Source organism: Pistacia vera, unplaced genomic scaffold (assembly GCF_008641045.1).
Source record: "Pistacia vera cultivar Batoury unplaced genomic scaffold, PisVer_v2 Contig1083, whole genome shotgun sequence".
Classification (NCBI taxonomy): domain Eukaryota; kingdom Viridiplantae; phylum Streptophyta; class Magnoliopsida; order Sapindales; family Anacardiaceae; genus Pistacia; species Pistacia vera.
Window position 1 is genome coordinate 197,930 of NW_022195119.1, and position 22,554 is coordinate 220,483.

At 36.3% G+C, this 22,554-nt stretch overlaps 2 protein-coding genes across 2 annotated transcripts; one reads left to right on the forward strand and one right to left on the reverse strand.

Annotated features, from left to right (window-relative positions):
* The first annotated feature begins 10,964 nt into the window (after positions 1-10,964).
* Positions 10,965-15,256, forward strand: LOC116134778 (protein HOTHEAD). The gene is made up of 6 exons (XM_031420425.1): positions 10,965-11,128; positions 11,509-11,890; positions 13,318-13,628; positions 13,753-14,138; positions 14,232-14,800; positions 14,897-15,256. The coding sequence occupies exons 1-6, from the start codon at positions 11,047-11,049 to the stop codon at positions 14,949-14,951; spliced, it is 1,785 nt and encodes a 594-aa protein (XP_031276285.1). The 5' UTR covers positions 10,965-11,046; the 3' UTR covers positions 14,952-15,256.
* A 454-nt stretch (positions 15,257-15,710) lies between these two features.
* LOC116134776 (receptor-like serine/threonine-protein kinase ALE2) lies at positions 15,711-21,534 on the reverse strand. The gene is made up of 12 exons (XM_031420423.1): positions 21,098-21,534; positions 20,816-20,973; positions 19,976-20,065; positions 19,571-19,693; positions 19,253-19,462; positions 19,034-19,135; positions 18,825-18,932; positions 18,368-18,739; positions 17,941-18,222; positions 17,294-17,686; positions 16,919-17,162; positions 15,711-16,814 (listed from the first exon to the last, which is right to left on the reverse strand). Exons 2-12 carry the CDS (start codon positions 20,889-20,891, stop codon positions 16,127-16,129), a joined length of 2,688 nt encoding a protein of 895 aa, XP_031276283.1. The 5' UTR covers positions 20,892-20,973; positions 21,098-21,534; the 3' UTR covers positions 15,711-16,126.
* Between the last annotated feature and the right edge of the window lie 1,020 nt (positions 21,535-22,554).

Consider the following 22,554-nt stretch of genomic DNA (forward strand, 5'->3'; position numbering starts at 1 on the left):
GCAAATATAATCTTCATACATAACATTCATACTGAGAATTAATATTCATATGATATTGGAGAAGTTTAGCTAATTGAGAACATCTTGTGAAATCAAACTTTATTAATTAACATATTTGCGTACATACAGTTTAGTATTTGAACTACACATAATGACAATTAACATTCATAGTGCGTTCGCCAAGGATGTTGAGAAGGTGGATGTTGTTCAGAAGTTCTTCATCCTAGTGTAAGGGGTGGAGGCTGACTGGAGGAGGAGGAAGAGGCTGGTGACAATTTCTTCATCATGTTGGATATTTCTGTCATGCGTTCCGCAAGGATGTCAACCTTTTCTTCTATTCTTGATGCGAATGAGTTGAAATCACTTTGCAACTGATCTTGTTGTTCCTGCATTTTCCTCTCAATACATGAAAAACTCTCTTCTTGAAACCTTTCGATCCTATCAATTTTGCTTACTATTTCGTCTAAGGTACGAGAAGACATTTCTTCTACATTCTGAGAAGATCCAGGTTCAATACTCGTTCTTCTTTTTTTGCGCACTAGACTCGTCATTCATTTTCCACTTCTGGAATAGGGACACCTTCCTGAACCGTTGCCTCTTCCTCCATTTCATCCCTAATCAGAAACCATTCTCCTGACACATTCTTTTTAATCAAACCCGTTTTCCACAATGTGACATCCCCCAACAAATTATTTGTAGAAAATGTTATCTTATTAGCTTCATCTGAAGGGGTGATCTCTAAACCCTACTTCTGACGTATTAGCATAACAAGCATCCCCCAATCAATTTCTCATTTTTATGCTTTAATCTCTCTCAACTTCTTAATCAATAACTTTGCTAAATTTACTTGCTTCCCTGTTATTGTTGCTTCCATCAACAATAAATCCTTGATTGTCACATTTCCATTTGTCTCTTTCCTGCCATTAAATGTGAATGTCAAAAATCTGTGAAAAACTCTCATGGCAAGATTCTTTAACTTTGTAGATTTACACCTATGTGGATGATAAACCCCTATTCTAGAAACATCCCTCCAAGCTTGTTTGGAATCCCACGTTCTGAATATGTTATCCAAACCTTCAAAATCAATCCCTATCCAGTTTGCTAAATCCTGTGGCCTCACTACACAATTCTGATTTTTTAATCTAAAAAACATTGTATACACTAGAAAATCATCAGTACCTATCCCCACAACTTTCAAACTATTAAAAAACTCAAAAATCAAATGCTTATATATGTCATATCTAATACTCACCAACTGGTCCCATTTCAAATTACAGATCCAACCATTAATCTCATCACCTAAACCCAAACTTGCTATAAATCCTAAATCTAAACTTCTTCTAAGACAAATATCTCTTTTCGTCATCTCTTTGTATTGCTTTTTATGTTGCACGTCTCGAAATTGGACTCCAGATGACAATGTGCCTCCATGAGGAATGGTTGTGTTTTTTGCTCTTACCACGTTCTGCTTTCTTCTAAAACCAGCAACTTCCTGGAAAAAAAAACATATCCATAAGTAATTCTGCAGATATTGGAAAAAGACATCATGAAAAATCATGTTTGTCAAGGAAGGAATGGCAGATTGAGGCACACTGGTAAGTTGATGAAAAGAGTTATGATGCTGTTGTGAAACTCTAGGATAAGGGGTGATGCTGTTGTGAAAAGAGTTATGATGCTGCTGTGAAACTCAATTATATCATCATAGAACAAAGGAGTACAATAACACATGCGAGAGGGAAAAAAAACCTAGTGAGGCATATAGACTTAAGACATTAGAACATAATCATAAGCATAGACTCAGAATTCAATCGTCAATTTCTTTCTTTCCTTTACTTACATCCCCAAAGAACTCCACAATTTTTCTCATATTCTCTTCAACGCCTTCAAACAAATCAGAAAATTGAGAACCCAACCTCAAGTTCAATTATGCATACTAACTCAGCACTAAAAAATTAGCAAAGCAAACAACTTCAATTATGCATACTGACTTTGCACCTCATATCAGTAGATTATCTTCAAACCAACCTCAACTTCAATTATGCATACTAACTCAGTAGCAAATAATTGGAAAAGCAAACAACTTCAGTTATGCATTCTAACTTTGCAGCTTATATCAATAAACCATCTTCAAACCAGTAGCTCATATCAACAAACCAACTTCAAACAGAAAAACAACAACCAACAGCTCATATCAACAGATCTAACTTAAATTAGTTTCTACCTTGAAAGGAAAAGTAAAAAAGAAAAGGAAAATAATTAACTATACCAATGGATTTAGAATGAAAACTGCTAATGTGATACACTGTAGTTACTAGTAAAGAGCTTCCAAGTAGACTACCAACCAAGCAAAAAGGCCACCCCTGTTAGCCAAAATATCTGATTATAGATTTATAGTTAGTTAGTTTTATAGGCTTTTCCAATGATCTAAATTACTACAATTCGTAGTTAGAGAGACAGTGCCTTACATTCCCTATTACATTCCTTAGAGCAAGCAATCCCTTCTCAAAGAAAAGAATTACAGCAAGAAATGTGAAAAAGATGCCAAAATCAATGACATTAAACATCCTAGTGGAATCAGCTTCAGCCATTGCATCCATCAACTCCTCTTCAGTGGCTTCCTCAACAATCCCAATACATTTTTTCAACTCAACAATCCCACTACAATTTTTCAATGCATAAACCTCTCCATCTATGGACACCAGATCACTTATCTAAATAGCGGATGCAAATGTGGTATTACCCTTCACAAATTTACACCTATACTGGTTCCCTTAACCTCTACTATCAACTGTCCATCTATGAACAAACAATTACACATTTTGTAAATCTCTAAATTTCTATCGAACAAATGAAAGTAATGACAATTTTCAACTTTGTTCAATAAACAAACAAAAAAATACTCATAGCCAGAGTCCAGACGATCACGATGAAGAAGTGAATAACGGCGACATATAATGTGGCTTCAACGGCGGCAAATAATGTGGCTTCAATGGCAGTAGATCTGGTATTTCTTTGTTCGGCGTTTCTTACGCAAATTCTGAAATGCCTAAACAAAATGGGAAGAAGTTGAAATTTTAAAATTTTTGCAGCGATATGGACACCAGTCCATCTCATGTGGACGGTTGTCCATATAAAATGGACGGCCGTTCACATAAGATGGACTGGCGTCCATCTAATTTTTTGATTTTATTTTTTAAAATAATTTTGTATTGCTTATGGACGCCAGTCCATCTATTATGGACGGCCGTCCCTTTTACTAGATAGACTGGCGTCCATCCAATGTTTTGTTTTTATTTTTTATAAAAAATATTTTAACACTAAATGGACGATGGCCATCCATTTTATAGGGACGACCGTCCACATTAGATGAACAGGCGTCCATCTACTGTGCTTTTGGATGGCTGTCCATGTTAACAGGACGTCCGTCCATAGAATTTGGACGGGAGTCCATTGTTTTTTATTTTTAAATATTTTTTATGGACCCTCGTCTATTCCACTATGAACGGCCGTCCACAAAGTATGGATGACCGTTCGGAAATGTTGGACGGCCATCCAGTTACGAAAGTCTTTTATCATGTCCTATATGACGACGTCCGAGTCAGAGGTCACGTATTTCGGTGCAATTTTTCGGTTCCATTTCCCGTGTCTGTAGCATCGCTGGATAATTAAATGGTATCCTAATCCGTGATGTGATTTGGCCGTGAAAAATGCTGCAAGAATTAGAATATTATGGGGTGCGTTTGGTTTATTATTTTGGATAGGATTTTGGGAATAATATTAGGTAGTTGAATAGTGGAGTATTACGAGGTAAAATTTAAAAATTTATAAAAAAACCCCTAGGTTTGCTAATTTAATTAAACACCCCAATATATAAAATGACAAAAATACTCCCACCACCCGCAGTGCCAGATTCCGGCCACCACCACCGGAATCTAGTTGGAAAATTGTGTTATGACATAAACCGGTCGGATCTGCGTCGTAACACATCGATATGGCCTTTTTCGGCTAGGTCCACCACGGATCTAGCTGGAAAAGGCCAGATCTATGGTCAGATGTGGCCGTCGAAGGTCGGAAAAGGCCAAAGATATGGTCGTCATTTTCGGTCAATGATGGCCAAGATTTGGTCGTCGTTGACCGTCAATGACAGTCATTTCTTTGGTGAACTACCAGCCAGTTTTGGTCGTGGTATAGACCGTTGTACAGATTCGGGCTATCACTAATGGTGGTTGCCGGAATCTGGCAAGTATGGGTTGATGGGGGTGTTTTTGTTAATTTTTAAACTTTTTTAGGGGTATTATAAAATTAATAAACTTAAGGGGTTTAAAAGTAATTAAAAAAATATAGTAATATCTCTGGAATAATATGCCAAACAAAATTTGGAGAATAAGATTGAGAATATGGGTAGAAATAAGGAGTCAAAAGCACCCTAAAATATCACTAGTACCTATTCATAGGTAGTCTAATGGTAAGAGCAAAACAAGGGGGTTGCAAATGGGTAGAACCTGCAATTCCAAGAACGATTCCACAATGGACGTAAATATATTACATTTGCTCATGATTGACCTGAAGGGTCATGACGGGGGTTGTTGTGCGCCTAAGTTTGCCCAGATACTTCAATTCTAAATTTTTCTGTTTTTCTTTTTTATATATATAAAATGTTATTATTAAACTAAAAGGTACGATTCGGCTATATAGTTAAGGTGATAATGGTACCTTGGGAAAATTGTTCAATATTGACGAGGCTTCCATTGAAACCAGTATACAGTATCTCTATAGATGCTATTTTGTATACCAAAAGTTTATTATATGATATCAAAACATCGTTACCTGTAAAAAAAAAAAAAAAAAAAAAAAAAAACTGTTATATGATAAAAAAACCATCGATACTGGTAACTAATTAGGGTGCGTTTGTTGATTATTTTGGATAGGATTTGGAGATGGTATTGGATAATTGAATATGGGAGTATACAAGGTAAAATTTAAAAATTATAAAAAACCTCCTAAGTTTGCTAATTTAATAATACCCCATATATAAAAATATGTAAAATGACAAAGAGACTCCACCCACCTGCAGTGCCAGATTTCTGCCACCACCAATCGAATCTGGCCAGAAAATTGCATAACCACACTACCGCGATTGGCCTTTCCGGCCAGATCTGGCCTTTTCGCCATCGTGTTGTTGTGGCAATTAGAGGCGAAAGTAGATGGTGAATTACGACCAGTTCCGGCGGTAATTCAATGTTGTGGCAGATTCCGACTACCATCAACGGTGGTTGCCGAATCTGCAAGTATGGGTCACGGGGTGTTTTTTGTAATTTTAATTTTTTTTCAGGGGGATTTAATGAAATTATAACCTTAGGGTGTTAAATATAAAAATAGGGTATATTGGAATAATGTATCAAACATTATTTGGAGAATAGGATTGGTAATGTGGGGGTAATCTATTTCCTTGTTAAGGGGTGTTATTAAAACATTACTGGTAATCTGATTTTTCTACCCTTTGCCCTTAATTAAAAACCATTTTGGATCGATTGCCCTCAATGTCACCAAATAACAATTACCCAACCCTCATACATTTGAGAAATTAGCTAAAACCCTCCAACCACAAAAATTTTAAAAGTACAATAACCTCCAGCAATCCAAGCATGCCTGGTCGGACTCACCAGGCAGCCCCCACTTTAGTCGTCTGTCGCCGTGCAGATCTGTCACTATCTGTCTCAATAAGGCCTTTTCCAGCCAGAACATAGATCCATGGTCCGAACAATGAGATCTAGCGTTTCTAGGGCCGTTTCACGGCCACAGATCTGGCAGGGAAAAGCAAGCTAACCATTTTCCTACTGGCTTTGCGGGCTATATGGCCAGTCGTGCGCCATTTTGTCGACAGTGACTGGCAGTGGGGGCTACGACTAGCAATGGCTTGAGATGGTAGGAGTGATTTGCTACAAATTAAAGTTTATATGCTGGGGTGTTTTTAGCAAAATTTTAAATGTAGGGGGTTAAAGAAAGATCAAAAAATATAAAATGCTAATATAATATTATAAAAATGAATAATTTACATTTATATAACATAACCACCAATTTATTCTCCCAATCAAACAATTATCACCAATTTATTCGAACCAACTAATATATTTTCTAAACTCCTAGTAATCTTCAGGTGATCTTCTTTCTGTTAATATATATAACCCTATAATAACATTTTAAATGCCCCCTTATCTTTTCGAAACTTCAAATTTTCGTGCAAAAGGGTATACTTTAACTACTTTTTAAGGATTTGACCCACTAGTAGTTGAAGATACTGGGTTTCTCTATTACGACACCAGCGAAAATGAAAAGAAAAATTTCCAGATCCAATTGTTAGTAATCATGATATATAAAGGGTAATTGCATATTCAGATGCCCACATTGATCCGTTAACATTAAACTCAAAAAATATATCCATCAAGATTGGTACCAACAGTTGCCCGAAATACGTGGACATCGCCACGTTGGACGATAGAACACTAACGTAAATGACGGCCGTCCAACGTTTCGGACGGCCGTTCATAGTGGATGGACGAGGGTCCTAAAAAGTATTTAAAATAAAAAATAAAAAAAATATAGACTCCCGTCCGAATTCTATGGCGCGTCCCGTTAATATAACGACCGTCCAAAAAGCCCAGTAGATGGACGCCAGTCCATCTGTTTTGGACAGTCGTCCATCTTATAGGACAACCGTCCGCATGATGGACGAAATTTTATTTTAAAATAATTTTAAATATAATGGACATAATATGGACGCCAATCCATCTAGTGTGGACGGCCAGTTGAAGCATATACATTTGTATTCGGTAAAAATTATTCACGTGTGGTTAATTTCTGACGAATACAGTTGAGCTGTATGCTGATTCAGTTGTTTGTTTTTAATTTGTGCTGTTGGGTAAGAGTAGGTTGCTGGTTGTAGGTGCTGAATTTATAATAATACAAAATGTATATATTATCCTTATCTGAATGTTTTCAGTATTATTATCTTCACATTTTAGTAATATTATTCTACATTTCATTTCAGATTTTAATTTTGATAGTCTTTTGGTATGTTTAGTCATATACATGAGCATTCAAATATGTATTGAACAATAATTAATGATATGATACTGTGGCAATATAATCTTCATACATAACATTCATACTGAGAATTAATATCATATGATATTGGAGAAGTTTGCTAATTGAGAACATCTTGTGAAATCAAACTTATTAATTAACATATTTGCGTACATACAGTTTAGTATTCTACACATAATGACAATACATTCATAGTGCGTTCGCCAAGGATGTTGAGAAGGTGGATGTTGTTCAGAAGTTCTTCATCCTAGTGTAAGGGTGGAGGCTGACTGGAGGAGGAGGAAGGCTGGTGACAATTTCTTCATCATGTTGGATATTTCTGTCATGCGTTCCGCAAGGATGTCAACCTTTTCTTCTATTCTTGATGCGATTGAGTTGAAATCACTTTGCAACTGATCTTGTTGTTCCTGCATTTTCCTCTCAATACTGAAAAACTCCTCTTGAAACCTTCTGCTCCTATCAATTTTGCTTCTATTCGTCTAAGGTACGAGAAGACATTTCTTCTACATTGAGAAGATCCAGTTCATACTCGTTCTTCTTTTTTTGCGCACTAGACTCGTCATTCATTTTCCACTTCTGGAATAGGGACACCTTCCTGAACCGTTGCCTCTTCCTCCATTTCATCCCTAATCAGAAACCATTCTCCTGACACTTCTTTTTAATCAAACCCGTTTTCCACAGTGACTCCCCCAAAAATTATTTGTAGAAAATGTTATCTTATTAGCTTCATCTGAAGGGGTGATCTCTAAACCCTACTTCTGACGTATTAGCATCAGCATCCCCCATCAATTTCTCATTTTATGCTTAATCTCCTCAACTTCTTAATCAATAACTTGCTAAATTTACTTGCTTCCCTGTTATTGTTGCTTCCATCAACAATAATCCTTGATTGTCACATTCCATTTGTCTCTTTCCTGCCATAAATGTGAATGTCAAAATCTGTGAAAAACTCTCATGCAGATTCTTTAACTTTGTAGATTTACACCTATGTGGATGATAAACCCATTCTAGAAACATCCCCCAAGCTTGTTTGAATCCCACGTTCTGAATATGTTATCCAAACCTTCAAAATCAATCCCTATCCAGTTTGCTAAATCCTGTGGCCTCACTACACAATTCTGATTTTTAATCTAAAAACATTGTAACACTAGAAATCATCAGTACCTATCCCCACAACTTTCAAACATTAAAAAACTCAAAATCAAATGCTTATAATGTCATATCTAATACTCACAAACTGGTCCCATTTCAAATACAGATCCAACCATTATCTCATCACCTAACCCAAACTTGCTAAAATCCTAAATCTAAACTCTTCTAAGACAAATATCTCTTTCGTCATCTCTTGTATTGCTTTTTATGTTGCACGTCTCGAAATTGGACTCCATGACAATGTGCCTCCATGAGGAATGGTTGTGTTTTTTGCTCTTACCACGTTCTGCTTTCTCTAAAACCACAACTTCCTGGAAAAAAAAACATATCCATAAGTAATTCTGCATATTGGAAAAAGACATCATGAAAAACTTTGTCAAGGAAGGAATGGCAGATTGAGGCCCACTGGTAGTTGATGAAAAGAGTTATGATGCTGTTGTGAAACTCTAGGATAAGGGGTGAGCTGTTGTGAAAAGAGTTATGATGCTGCTGTGAAACTCAATTATATCTCATAGAACAAAGGAGTACAATACACATCGAGAGGGAAAAAAAACCTAGTGAGGCATATAGACTTAAGACATTAGAACATAATCATAAGCATACTCAGAATTCAATCGTCAATTTCTTTCTTTCCTTTACTTACATCCCCAAAGAACTCCCCAATTTTTCTCATATTCTCTTCAACGCCTTCAACAAAATCAGAAAATTGAGAACCCAACCTCAAGTTCAATTATGCATACTAACTCAGCACTAAAAAATTAGCAAAGCAAACAACTTCATTATGCATACTGACTTTGCACCTCATATCAGTAGATTATCTTCAAACCAACCCAACTTCATTGCATACTAACTCAGTAGCAAATAATTGGAAAAGCAAACAACTTCAGTTATGCATTCTAACTTTGCAGCTTATATCAATAAACCATCTTCAAACAGTAGCTCATATCAACAAACCAACTTCAACAGAAAACAACAACCAACACTCATATCAACGATCTAACTTAAATTAGTTTCTACTTGAAAGGAAAAGTAAAAAGAAAAGGAAATAATTAACTATACCAATGGATTTAGAATGAAAACTGCTAATGTGATACACTGTAGTTACTAGTAAAGACTTCCAAGTAGACTACCAACCAGCAAAAAGGCCTACCTCTATGTCGGTGAAAACCTCGTCGGAAAAACAAAGTTTTCTTGCAATGAATACAATATTTGTGATCAAATCTGCAGTTTGTTGACAAATAATTTACTTATGAGTAAGACTAACTTTCTCAACGTGTTTCTCACTTCTTGTATCTTCATTTTCTTCTAGGTTTTCATTTTCTTCTTTCTTTTCAATTTTTTTAAATAAATATTTCCTCCTCCTGTCAGATCATTATTTATTGTTCTTGATTGTGACAATCCAAAATGAAATTATGTGCATTGATATCAAAGAAATATGCAGCCCCCAGGTACCAACTTACCTATGTGCAGAAAATTAAATTAAATGTCATGAAAATACACTAAATAATTCAATTTTTTTTTTTTTCCAGCTAAATTAAGCTTCCAAAATTAACTTAATTAAATGGACAGACTTTATAGCTGCAACTAACCCAGCTGAATAATTTTCTTGTCACCCTAATAGCATGAGCTATGCTGGTAAATTTATTATTTATTAACAATCCGTTACATATTAAGTTATTAAATATACCCTAAATTTGTTGTTATTAAAATATCAATACTTGTAACTTAAATATTTACGAGCTCTCTTATAAGTTCGAAAGCGTTTATTTAAGCTGAAAAGTGTAGATTACTAAAAAAAAAAAACTTGTTACATGATTAAAAAAAACATCAATACTTGTAACTAAAATATCACGAGTACCCATTCATAGGTAGTCTATCGATAAGAGTGAACCAAGGGGGTTGTAAATAGGTAGAACCTATAATTCCAGATTCGATTCTGCACTAGACGTAGATATAATATATTTGTTCATGATTTAGGGTTGCTGTGTGCCTAAGCTTGCCAAGATACTTCAATTCTAAATTTTTCTCTTTTTTTTTTTTTATTATAAAAGGTTATTATTAAACTAAAAAGTACGACTCGACTATATAGTTAAGGTGATAATGGTACCATGGGAAAATTGTTCTATATTGACGAGGCTTCCATTGAAACCAGTATTCAGTATCTCTATAGATGCTATTTTGTATACCAAAAGTTTATTATATGATATCAAAACATCGTTAACTGTAACTGAAACATTTCGGGCTTCCGAAAAATTGTTTTCGGAAGCCATTATTTTTAAACAAGGCTAAAAAAAGAGTGGTAAATTTAACTAGTTAGGGTGGTGTACAAGGTATAGAGATGAGCTGTGTATTTAATGTTTATTGATTGTTTGTAGTAAATGGGAAGTGATGATCACGTTCAATTCATGCAAGAGAAGAAACGTAGCAGGGTTTAGTTAGTTCAGAGCCATTGCTTTCTACTCCAACTGTAAGCATTCATTTCAGAATTAATGACTTTACCTGTTAGAGTCTGCACTCACCTTAATTACAGCTGGACCCTGCATATATTTTTTTGTTGCTTTTGAATTCCTTTTCATTCATCCTCATCGTCATCTCCGTGTTTAATTATATGCATATATAATATATATTTATGTATGTATGTATATGTATATATATATATATATATATATATGGGTTCTGAGCACTCCTCAAAACAAGGCCAACCAGAGAGAGCCACATAGAGGTTGAAGAATTAAACTTCTTCTGTGTTAGTTTGAGTGGTTTTCAGCGGTCTCTGCGTGCTGCTTTTCGATGGCTTTACTTCTTCTTGTTGAATTGAAGCGACTGTTTGTGTGTTTAGCTCTCTGCCTCAGCTTGCTCTCTTCCTGTCAAGGTCTTATTATTTTAATTTCTCTCCTTTTAGTTTCCCATTATCTTGATCTCTATTGCATGGTTTATTTTTCCATGAATCTTAGAATTTTTGTGTTGCTTTGGACTTTGATTTTAATGGATTCATTGAGCAAGAAGTTGGAGAAAAATTGCATGAAATATGAAGGTTTTTCCCACCCAAATCTGCAGAATATGTGCTGTTTATGAGTCAAAATCTTATTTTCTAGATATCTCAGAGAGAAATTAAAGTTAATTGTGACTGATTGTGCCATTAATTTCTTCCGTGTGGATCATTAATGTCAATATCTTCATCTGTTTGAATATTTATCTTTCACTTAATTGCATTCTTTTTCATATGGTCATACTGTCTTCTTTTCAATGCAGGTAGTAGCAAGTACTTCAATCCATACAGGTACCCATTTATCAAACCAGCAAGCTCGTTCTCCTCGTCATCATCGTCGGCGATCTTATCAAGAAACAGTGGAAGATATGACTACATAATTGTGGGAGGAGGCACAGCAGGGTGCCCATTAGCAGCCACACTCTCTCAAAACTTCAGTGTGTTACTGCTGGAGAGAGGTGGTGTGCCTTTCAGCAATGTAAATGTCTCATTTTTGAGCAACTTTCACTTGGCTTTAGCCGACACTTCACCAACTTCTGCCTCGCAATATTTCATTTCAACTGATGGTGTCCTCAATTCAAGAGCTAGAGTCTTGGGTGGTGGCTCCAGCATCAATGCTGGCTTCTACACTAGAGCCAATGCAGGGTATGTGCCTTAAACCTTTCCAAATTTTCAACTTCAATATGCTTGCTCGTAAATCAAAGGGTCGATTACTCAATTCACAATATATTTGGATTGTCAGATTATATGATTAACTTATTTGGGTGTATTGATAAAAAAAAATTTGCTTAAAGTTTGTAGAAATGATTAAGGCATTTTTTGTTTTCATTTGTGGTCCACCTCTATCACCAATAATAGAGAACTAAAAGAAGAAAGATATTTATTCTTGATCACCAATAATGGTTATAAAGTTAAGCAAATAATGGAAAGGTTGAATTTAATGGTTATAGGAAAGCTAAGTTTGAAAATACTATGTTTAGTGGCTTTCAAGCCCTCCTTTGTCAACAGGTAACCATTCACATTAACACATGAAAATGTCATATTCATTGTTTTGGTATAAGTTTTTATTTCCCTTTAATGTCCAAATCACCAGTATTGTCAATGTCATCGGCCTAATCCCTTTCTTTCGATCAGGGTAATCTTGATCTTTCTGTATTCACCGCGAGTAAATCTGATTCGGCTTTTGAGTTTACTTTCTTTCTTCTTTTTTCCATCATAATAAACCCATAGCTTCTGATAAGGTCATGTGTAATTAATTTCACTTGAAGCCTGTGAAAAAGCATCGTTGGCATTGATCTTCCAAGTAGCAAAGATTTATTTAGATGTGCTAAGAACTGTGGTAGCGGTGACCAAATGACATTTATGACAATCACACAATACAAGGATAGCAGAATATTCATGAACCCACCTTCCATTTTAATGGCTTCTCTGCTATTCATATTAAATGCTTTGTTTGTGGCACGGGTTCTTGTTTCCATTATTGAGAAAATTAGGTAGCAGAGAGTTTGATCTAAAAATTAATGAGACATCTAAATTTTGTCATAATGTTGCTTGCAACGACACATGCCATCTGTGGTCCAAACTTCTGTTTCCCCAACCAATGTTTCAGCTGTATATTTTAAAGCCATAAATCTACACTTGCTTGTATAATTCATTGACCCATCTGAAGCAAGTATTCTTGTGCCAACTATTTTGTGTGTGTTGTCAGTTGTTAAAGAGTTTGACCCGTTTTCACCTAATATGATATGAGTAGTACTACACTTATAATTTTTTCATACAATCTTTTTATACAACCCTGGTGTAACAGCACGCGATTGGTTAGCTCGTAATGGGTCTTATTTGCTCAAATACAAACTGACCAATCGTGAGCTGTCACTTCAAGGTTGTATAAAAAGTTTATATGAAAAAATTTTAAATGTAGTTTTATTGATATGATTATTATCCGCTTCTGTCACATTAGGCCTTATTTTTTGTCAGAACTATAGAACACTGCCCAAAATATAACCTATTGAAACCTTAACAATGCAAAACTTGTGGAACTTCTATTGATGTTGAAGCTTCTTGGGTTGCAGGTTTATTAAGAGAGTGGGATGGGATGAGAAGCTAGTGAATGAGTCATATCCATGGGTGGAGAAACAAATAGTTCACCAGCCTACTTTCGCACCATGGCAGAGAGCACTACGGGACAGTCTTTTGGATGTTGGGGTGTCACCTTTTAATGGATTCACCTATGATCATATATATGGAACCAAGGTTGGTGGCACCATTTTTGATAGGTTTGGTCGCCGGCACACCTCTGCAGAGCTACTTGCTTCTGCAGACCCCAAAAAAATTACTGTCTTGATCCATGCCACAGTCCAAAAGATTCTTTTCGATACATCAGGTATGCTAGTTACTCAAATGAAAACTGTGTATGTTTATGTTGTTGGTAACACAATACATGATGACAGAATTGACGAGAAAAAGTGTCAATGCTTAGTTATTGAGTTCTGTAATTTGAATTGTAGGAAAGCGGCCAAAGGCAGTGGGAGTTCTGTTCAAGGATGAAAATGGTAAACAACATCGGGCATATGTTTCAAATAACCCAAAAAGTGAAGTGATTTTATCAACTGGAGCACTTGGGACACCTCAAATGCTGATGCTAAGTGGTGTTGGACCTAAAGCCGAACTCGAAAAGTTCAAAATTCCGATAGTACTTGACAATGAGTTTGTTGGCAAAGGCATGGCTGATAATCCCATGAACGCTGTCTTTGTTCCCTCTAAAAGACCAGTTGAGCAATCACTTATTCAAACTGTGGGGATCACCAAGTTTGGTGTGTATATTGAAGCCAGCAGTGGATATGGACAATCCAAAGATAGCATTCATTGTCACCATGGAATCATGTCAGCAGAGGTAAGCACTGAACAGTAATAATGCATGCAACAACTTGGCGAGTTCGATTAATCAATATCTGTTTCATGAACTGCATTTTTGTGATATAACCAGATTGGACAGCTCTCAACCATTCCTCCAAAGCAAAGAACACCCGAAGCCGTTCAAGATTACATCAGAAGGAAAAGAGAATTACCCCATGAGGCATTCAAGGGAGGCTTCATTCTAGAAAAGATTGCGAAGCCCATGTCAACAGGCGAGCTTACTTTGGTCAACACAAATGTTGACGATAATCCATCTGTTAGCTTTAACTACTTCAGCCATCCAGATGATCTGAAAAGTTGCGTTCAGGGTATTCGCATGGCTGCAAAGCTTGTACAATCACAACATTTCTTAAACTACACGAAATGCGATCAGCAAACTGTTGAGTCTATACTCAATGCAAGTGTCAAGGCTAATGTTAATCTTATACCTAAACATACCAACGACACCAAGTCCCTGGAGCAGTTCTGCAGAGACACTGTGATCACAATTTGGCACTACCATGGAGGGTGCCATGTGGGCAAGGTGGTCAGCCCTGACCACAAAGTTCTTGGAATCGACAGGCTCCGTGTGGTCGATATCTCGACATTTAATGAATCTCCAGGCACTAATCCTCAAGGCACTATCCTGATGATGGGAAGGTAAACACTATAATCCAAATGTTTAAATAAACCTTTTTAAATCATTTTTTCCAAAAACATATAACACAATAAAATTTGAGTTCTTGTGATATGCAGGTACATGGGAGTGAAGATCTTGAGAGACAGACTAGGAAAAACAGCTGGTGTGTAGTGATTAAGACCAACTGGGAAGGAAAAGAACAGCAATGTTTGCTTTAGAAGTGACAATTTGTTTTTATTTTTTATTTTTATCATTTCGAGCTGGCTGTAATATGTAGAAATTGGCTTGCAATGGGAACATGTGCTTTAGATCTTTATAATATTATTCTGCTTGTGAAAATAGAATTCAAGTCTTTGTAGCAAAGTCTCTGCATTTGAGAAGCTTGTTACTGAGACATCTGTGCAAAAATATGTATTGAGTAGGATAGGAATAGGATAGGGAAAAATAATAAAACAAATGCATTATGATGGCTGTGTTTGGTTTATTATTTTGAGTAGTATTTTTGAAAAAGTTGAGTTTGGTTTATTTTGAGTAGTATTTTTGAAAAAGTTGAGTTTGGTTGTTATTATAAGGTATGATTTGAAAATTAACAAAAACACTCCCTATGTTTGTTAATTTAATTAAATACCCTTTACAATAAAACATTAAAAATTAACAAAAACACCTCCATCCACCCATTAAATGTCGGCAACCGGACACCACCGTTAAAGGGTAGCTGGAGGTCGCCGTAATGACGCACAACCGATTGGATCTGACTGGTTGTGAACTGATATAGCCTTTTCCAATCAAATCCATCATAGATATGATCGAAAAAGGTCAGATATGGTCACCAACGATGGTCATATCTTGGCGTAGGAAACTCTTTGTCAATGATTTTTAGGATGAAATTATACATGGGGAGATGTTATATAACATTCATGAACTCCAAAATTTTCAATTACAATGCTAAAGTAAAATCAATTAGCAACATAAGAGCTGAAACTCGATATATTTTCTCATATACTGCATACCATAGGCATTGTGTCTGTTTACGGTAGGAAGCAATGTATTTTTACAGAGGAATATCATAAATTATTGATGAAGCAACTCTAGAAATGACCAAAAAGAAACTAGAGTGTTGTTTTGCTAAAAACCAGACCACCTCAAAAAATTATAACTTTTAGAAAGATCTCACAAGACCTTCCCAGTTCCCACTGCATCTTGTGCTTCACATTTTGATCACTTCATTACTGGTTTGAGTGAACAGAAGCCACTTGTGAAAATTTTGAAGTCAAAGTCTATATAAGCATCGCACAAGATTCTTGTAAAAGTAAATTCTAATTTTCTTCTGGAGATTTCGACAAAATTTAACGGGATCCCGGAAAAAATTTGGCTGAAAATCCGTGCTCGCTCATGCTGCCTCTGGATAAACTTTTTAATCTTTGCCAGAAATGCCTTCTTCTTGATGTTCTTAGAGGCCCTGAAGTAGAGTAAATCCTAAAAGATCCAGAGTCCTGTCGCTCAGGTCCCAATGGCATACTCAGCAAATCTGACGCTGATAATGCTACATTGTTGTCATGACTACTTCCAAAGCCAGAGGTCGCATGACAGACCTCTGAAACTTCAGACGGCTGACCTGAAAGTCTATTGATCTTACTATCTACATTGACAGAGAAGTCCTCGCCGAGACCTTTTGATTCTATCTCCTTTGTTTCATCGTATTCGCTACACACTAGTTTCAATGCTTGAACAACTTCACCCATAAATGGCCTATGAGATACTTCGGGCTGCACACACATGGATGCAATTGCCGCTACTTTGGCTATGCTATCATATGAGATATCAGACTTTATAAATGGATCGATGATTACTTCTAGACCCTCCTTACTTGTTAGAAGCGGACGAGCCCATGCAACGAGATTTTCTTGACCTGGCGGCTGTGACAAATCCACAGGCTTCCTTCCTGTAAGCAGTTCAAGGAGGACTACACCATAGCTATAAACATCACTTTTTACTAGAAGATGACCGGTCATTGCATACTCCGGAGCGAGGTAACTGCATATCAAGAAGTCCAGCAGATACATCAAACTTCCATTATTAAAGAATATTTCAATCAGATATGAAGAAAATATTATCAAATATAATGGAGGAGTCCATACCCAAAAGTTCCCATAACATGTGTTGAGATGTGTTTGTTTCCCTCATCCAATGCTGCTCTAGCCAATCCAAAATCTGAAACTTTAGGTGTAAAATCATGTTCCAACAAGATGTTGCTGGATTTGAAGTCTCGATGTATAACACGAGGGCTTGAGTCTTCATGCAAGTAGGCTAAGCCTCTAGCTGCGCCAAGGGCAATCTTCATTCGGGCATCCCAATCAAGTTGACCGTTTACCTTGTCAACTCCTGAGAGCATACAGGAAGAACACATGCAAAAGCTCTTTTCAGAAAATTAAAGTTAACCCACAAACTAGTATGTAACACTTCAATTAATTAAAGAGAAATAAGTGGAAGAATCATCTTGAACTTCTACCCACCATGTAAATGAGATTCAACACTTCCATTGTGAACCAGTTCATAGACTAGGCACCGGGTATGGTCCTCTGTGCATATACCAATAAGTTTAACCAGATTTCTGTGGTGCAGCCGGCCAAGCATCTCGATTTCTGCCAGGAACTCTCGGCCTCCATGCTGATCATCTCTCTTAAGAACCTTCACAGCCACCTCTCTTCCATCATCTAAAATGCCTCTATATACAACCCCAAAACCTCCTTCTCCAAGTATTCTTGAAGTGTCAAAACAATCGGTAGCTCTCTCCATATCATTCGAACTGAAGGTCTTAGCAGATCCTGTGTATGTCATTGTACTTGAATCAAAGGACATTGATGAAGAGCTGAGCATGCTTCGATATTTCCTAGACTTAGGAGCCCCTGCACAATTTGGATTTCATCATGTACTAAAAAATAAACCATCAATGAAAGTGACCCCCAAAGATCAACAGAACAAAAAATGCAACCACGAAAAACTGGAATTGAGGGTTGATCATTGTAAAATTTTGCCAATACAGGTTCAGCATATTTTAGAAAACAAATCAAACATTGATTTAATGGAAGTTTAGTGTTCAATAAATAAATAAGTAGTACTGAATCTTCAAAATTACTGGAAAATTGAATCACAATGGTACCTGATGGTTTTGAAGGGGAGGCTATGAAAGCATGTGGATTTTGTCTGGATGCTCCACATTTCAATACGAAAAGCCAAGCTACTCCACAGCATAAAACAAAGGCTGTGAAAGACGATACAACAATTACAACAATCATGCTTCTGCTAAGCCCACCTCTTTTCCTCCTAGGGACATCAACTCCTAATGGTTTTATTGCTTGTCCACTGTTAATCCCCACAGCATATGGTCCATCGTCCGTAGTAGAACTGCCCGAATGTGCTAAAGGTGGGGAGGGTGGAAGACCTGCAGAGTTGAAAATAAAAGTTTTAAATTCCAAACAGAGTACCTGATTTTACAAAAGAACCAAGAAATAACTCCCATAAAGCCAACGTCAGCAGCCTTATTAATGTGAAAAAATATAAAGTAGCAGGATCAACATATATATAACCTGGATATCGAACGTATAATACTTCATAGGGACCAAATAAGGAAGCTTTTATGGACATCTGTCTCTTCCAAAACTTTCTGTAGATTGAAAAAGCAGTAGTATCCTTAAATTTTACTCCCCGTGGAACTAGATTGATGAGGACTGTGCTTGTCTCCAACTGCTGACTAGCTTCATCTGCTCCCATAATCCGAACTTGGCTATGATTTAATCCAACACTAGCCGCAATTTCCTCTGCCAGTTTTGAAACCAGAGGGAAGAACGTGTATATTGCAACGCCGAGACGAAGCTTAACTTGAATTGGCCACACACAACCACAGGCTGACCCAGGTGGTGTGTAGGTCAGTGGCTCCGTGCATGTTACCGTGGCACAATCTGCAAGTAAAACCAACTAGGATTTTTACCAAAACTAATCAACATGCCAGTCAAATTTCCAGTAGAAAGAAAAGTATATATGTACCTCCATTTGGAGGAGGAGGTGGTAGAGTCATAACCATAGATGGTGGTGGAGCCTTCTTCTTCTTGTAGAAGGAACTCATAGGAGAAATCATAGGCTGAAGAAAGGGCACTTGTAATAGAAACAAAGCACGATCAAACATTGTAGTCATCAATAATCACTATAAATGAAGCTCCAAGATTTAACCGAAGAAAAAGTCAGTTTTCCCATACTATTAAAGTGGCCTGATGGACTTATCTCTGATGCTGCTGGGGCATGTGAACTCCAACTTGGTGCCAATGCAAAGGGAGAACGAAATGGGGAGATTGAAGGACCTGCACATATCATTATTTCCTCATGGTAAGTATAAATATATATTTTGTGAAATCACTCTTCAGAATAGTGTTATGTAACATTATTTATTGAGGTAATTCCATAGGAGATGATCATACCTCGCCATCTGTTAGAGGGAGAAGGAATCAAATAAGACGGTCCAGAAGTGAAGTGTCTTGATTTGTTCTTTGCATGATGATGTTTATGAAATGAGATTAAAGGAGCAGAAGCAGGGCCACGCAACCATTTCTTTGCAGGACCTCTAAAAGATCTCATCGATGGCGCAAGAGCAATACTTGAAGGTCTTACAGCATGATGTGAATGGCCAGCTACAACATGAATTAATAAATTGTTAATTGTTCACAGTCGGGCAGGATATATAAGCTTAACATGTAACTTAGCAAACATAAATTCCTACACTGAGGTTTCCAATTTACCTTTAGTTGGAGAATAGTCCACAGGTGACGAAATGTGAGATGCTTTGTTAGATGGAGCATGTAGCTCTCCATGTCTTTTCCTTCCGTAACTGGGAGGACTAACCGTTGGAGGGAAAGTGCGGTCTGTGGCGTCATGAAAACCAGAACCAAACAAAAATGAGTTCATAAATTATGAAGGTGAGGATACAAAAATAAAGTACATCCCTTTTGCCAATTTTGTAAGATTTAGCAACAAAGAATTGATAAAGCATCATGGTCACTCAAGTATTTACACCCAATTTTCATTTCAAAGGGATCAGTATATGCCAGCAATAGGAGCTTTCGGAAAATAAATTTGTTGGGTTGATTAGAACTTCGCAGCAAGAAATCCAACAATTGAACTATGGTCAACAATGTAAGGTTCACCTGGTAATGTGGATGGCGCTTGGCCTGGCCTGACAGAGTGGACAGGAAATGGGTTTTGTGGCAATCTCCTTGGTGGTAATGCAAATGTTACTGCATCAGTAGCCGCAGAATTAGAGACGCTAAGCGAAAATCTCCATGGTAAAAAACTGAAAATTCATGTTCTGGGAAAGAGATTAAAGGCTATTGAAACATAAATCTTTATTAAGTCAATCTAACCCATGAAAGGAAAAGGGCAAACCAGAGATACAGTGTCATTTAATCAACACATTGAACTTGAAAATTAAGAATTTAATGTCAGTTCCGGAGAAGAAAAAAAAAAGTCGATCATAAAACTATGAACAATTAGTCATGGAAGTCTATGGCATTCTTGTCAGTTTTAGGACCACAGACCCATCATTATCAAAATTACTTACTCATGAAACAAACAAAAACATAGCCATAAAAGCATATTAAGTACTTTCTGGAATTACACAGAAATAAACATTGCAACTTGGAATTTTATGCAGAATGAAACTCAACAGATCAAAAATGGAAGTTTCAAGAAACCAACTTCAGTTTACTCTTTGAAATTCTAGAACATTTTAATTAAGAGATCATGAGGTGCAGATTCTTCACTGGGTCAACTTCTGAGCCAGCTCACTCAAAATGTATCACTCTCAACTAAGAACAAAGTAGCTTCAAACATATAATTTCATACAACTAAAGTTTTTCCCAATTTCTTGGTTACAAGATCTTCAAATTTCAAGAAAATTCACTTGTATTCAACAAGCAAAAGTACAGGGAGCAAACACAATTCAATATAGAAACCAACTGAAAACACCAAAAACCAAACCTCATTACCTGCAGATCCATGAACTGAGAAAGCAATGAAAATTACAGAAATTTCTATCAACAGGAGAGCCAACTGCAACCCCATTTCAAGATCTCTGATTTCTCAGTCAAACATCAAAGCAAGGAGCAGAAGGTGAATAGAGAGTACTGAAAAATGAAACAACAACCTGAAGCAAAAACATGGGCATAACTTAAAGTAAGAAACAAAACTAAACAGTTCACAAAAGGAAGAAGAACCCCACAAATAGTATCACAAAAGTAACAAGAAGTCATGCAGCTCAGTTGTAAAACCTTTGTTGGGTAGCTAATAAAGAAACCAATTTTCATCTCTTTTCTCCACATGAAGCATTCAAAAACACAATCTTTAACCAAAATCTAACACAATACCCACTTTCTTTTGCTGCCATTGGTGCTTAAAGTTACAACAGAAGCTAAAACTGATCAAAGAAAAAGCAAAACAGTAGACTATAAAGAAGAACTAAGTAAGAAGGACATTGGACACTTTTGAGCAGCAATGGTTGGTGGTTTGGTGGGGCTGACAGAAGAAAGATCATATATGCTAAAAGAATTATTGTTATGGAATCTTGGTTGAAAATTTATGGAACTTTAGATTGTTTAATGAAGGATTGAAATGTGGGTTTAGGCTTGTAATGTCAGCAGATTTCTGGATTGTCATAAGGGTAGTTGTGATATCACATAATTGTGTTCAAACTTCAAAGTTTGAAATTTTAAGGATTTGTTTATGGTTTTTTGCCTGTATTCAAATGCTTTGGCTTTTCTTTGCTTTGCTTGACCACTATTCTGACAAAAGTCCACATCCAATTATCATGTTTAGGAGATTATTGTCATCATGGACCCTCACCTAATTGGCTTTTTCTTCAATCTTTCTTTTCGGCACACTCTTATATTATGTTTTTCATTTTTCACGGCACTTCACATTCATGGAAATAACTTTACAAATCATCTAATGTTACCTGAATTATCAAAGCATTTCTAATCTTAAACTATCACATACATTTTTCTTGTAATTCATCATAAATTTCTCTGAAATTTATCATAAATCACTTTCCTGTACAAGAAATGGTGAAACACAACCACTAGCTGGTAGCCGAACGACAAGACTTTAGTTATCTGAGTGAATTATTCAGAGGTTTTGTGTTCAAATCTCACAAAGTCATCTCTACCATATTTGTCACTTACCTGATCCATTAAACTTGTAAGATATTCAACGGATCTCGAGAATTAATTTAGGTATGAACAAACTGGTCTAGACACCCCTTTTTCATCAACCAAATTCATTAAAAATGGATATTAAATATTCCCATCTAAAGAAGAAAATGAAAAGATGATTTCCATATGTACCAACCAATTTCATTACGATTTGAATATAATATGATATTGGGACAAGATATTATTGTGGACAATCTAAGACAACTTAAGGTTGAGATATTTTCCCCATAAAAGACAATTCAATGAAAGAGTTTGGTATTTGTAATAAAATGACAATGATTTTAGGCTAAAGTAATAATATAATTATCTCCTCAACCTGCCACCGATTAATCATTCACCAATTAAACATTAGAATTGTCGGTGAATTTGATTAGCAATTGCCCCTTCTTCTATCATTTTATCTATTTATTCTTTACTCTTCCCTACCTTTAATTTGTAGGGCCCTTCCCTTATTTCGAGCCTAGATTAGATGGTCCATACCCTTTCATTTTTTCCCTTTATAATGTTGATATAAATTT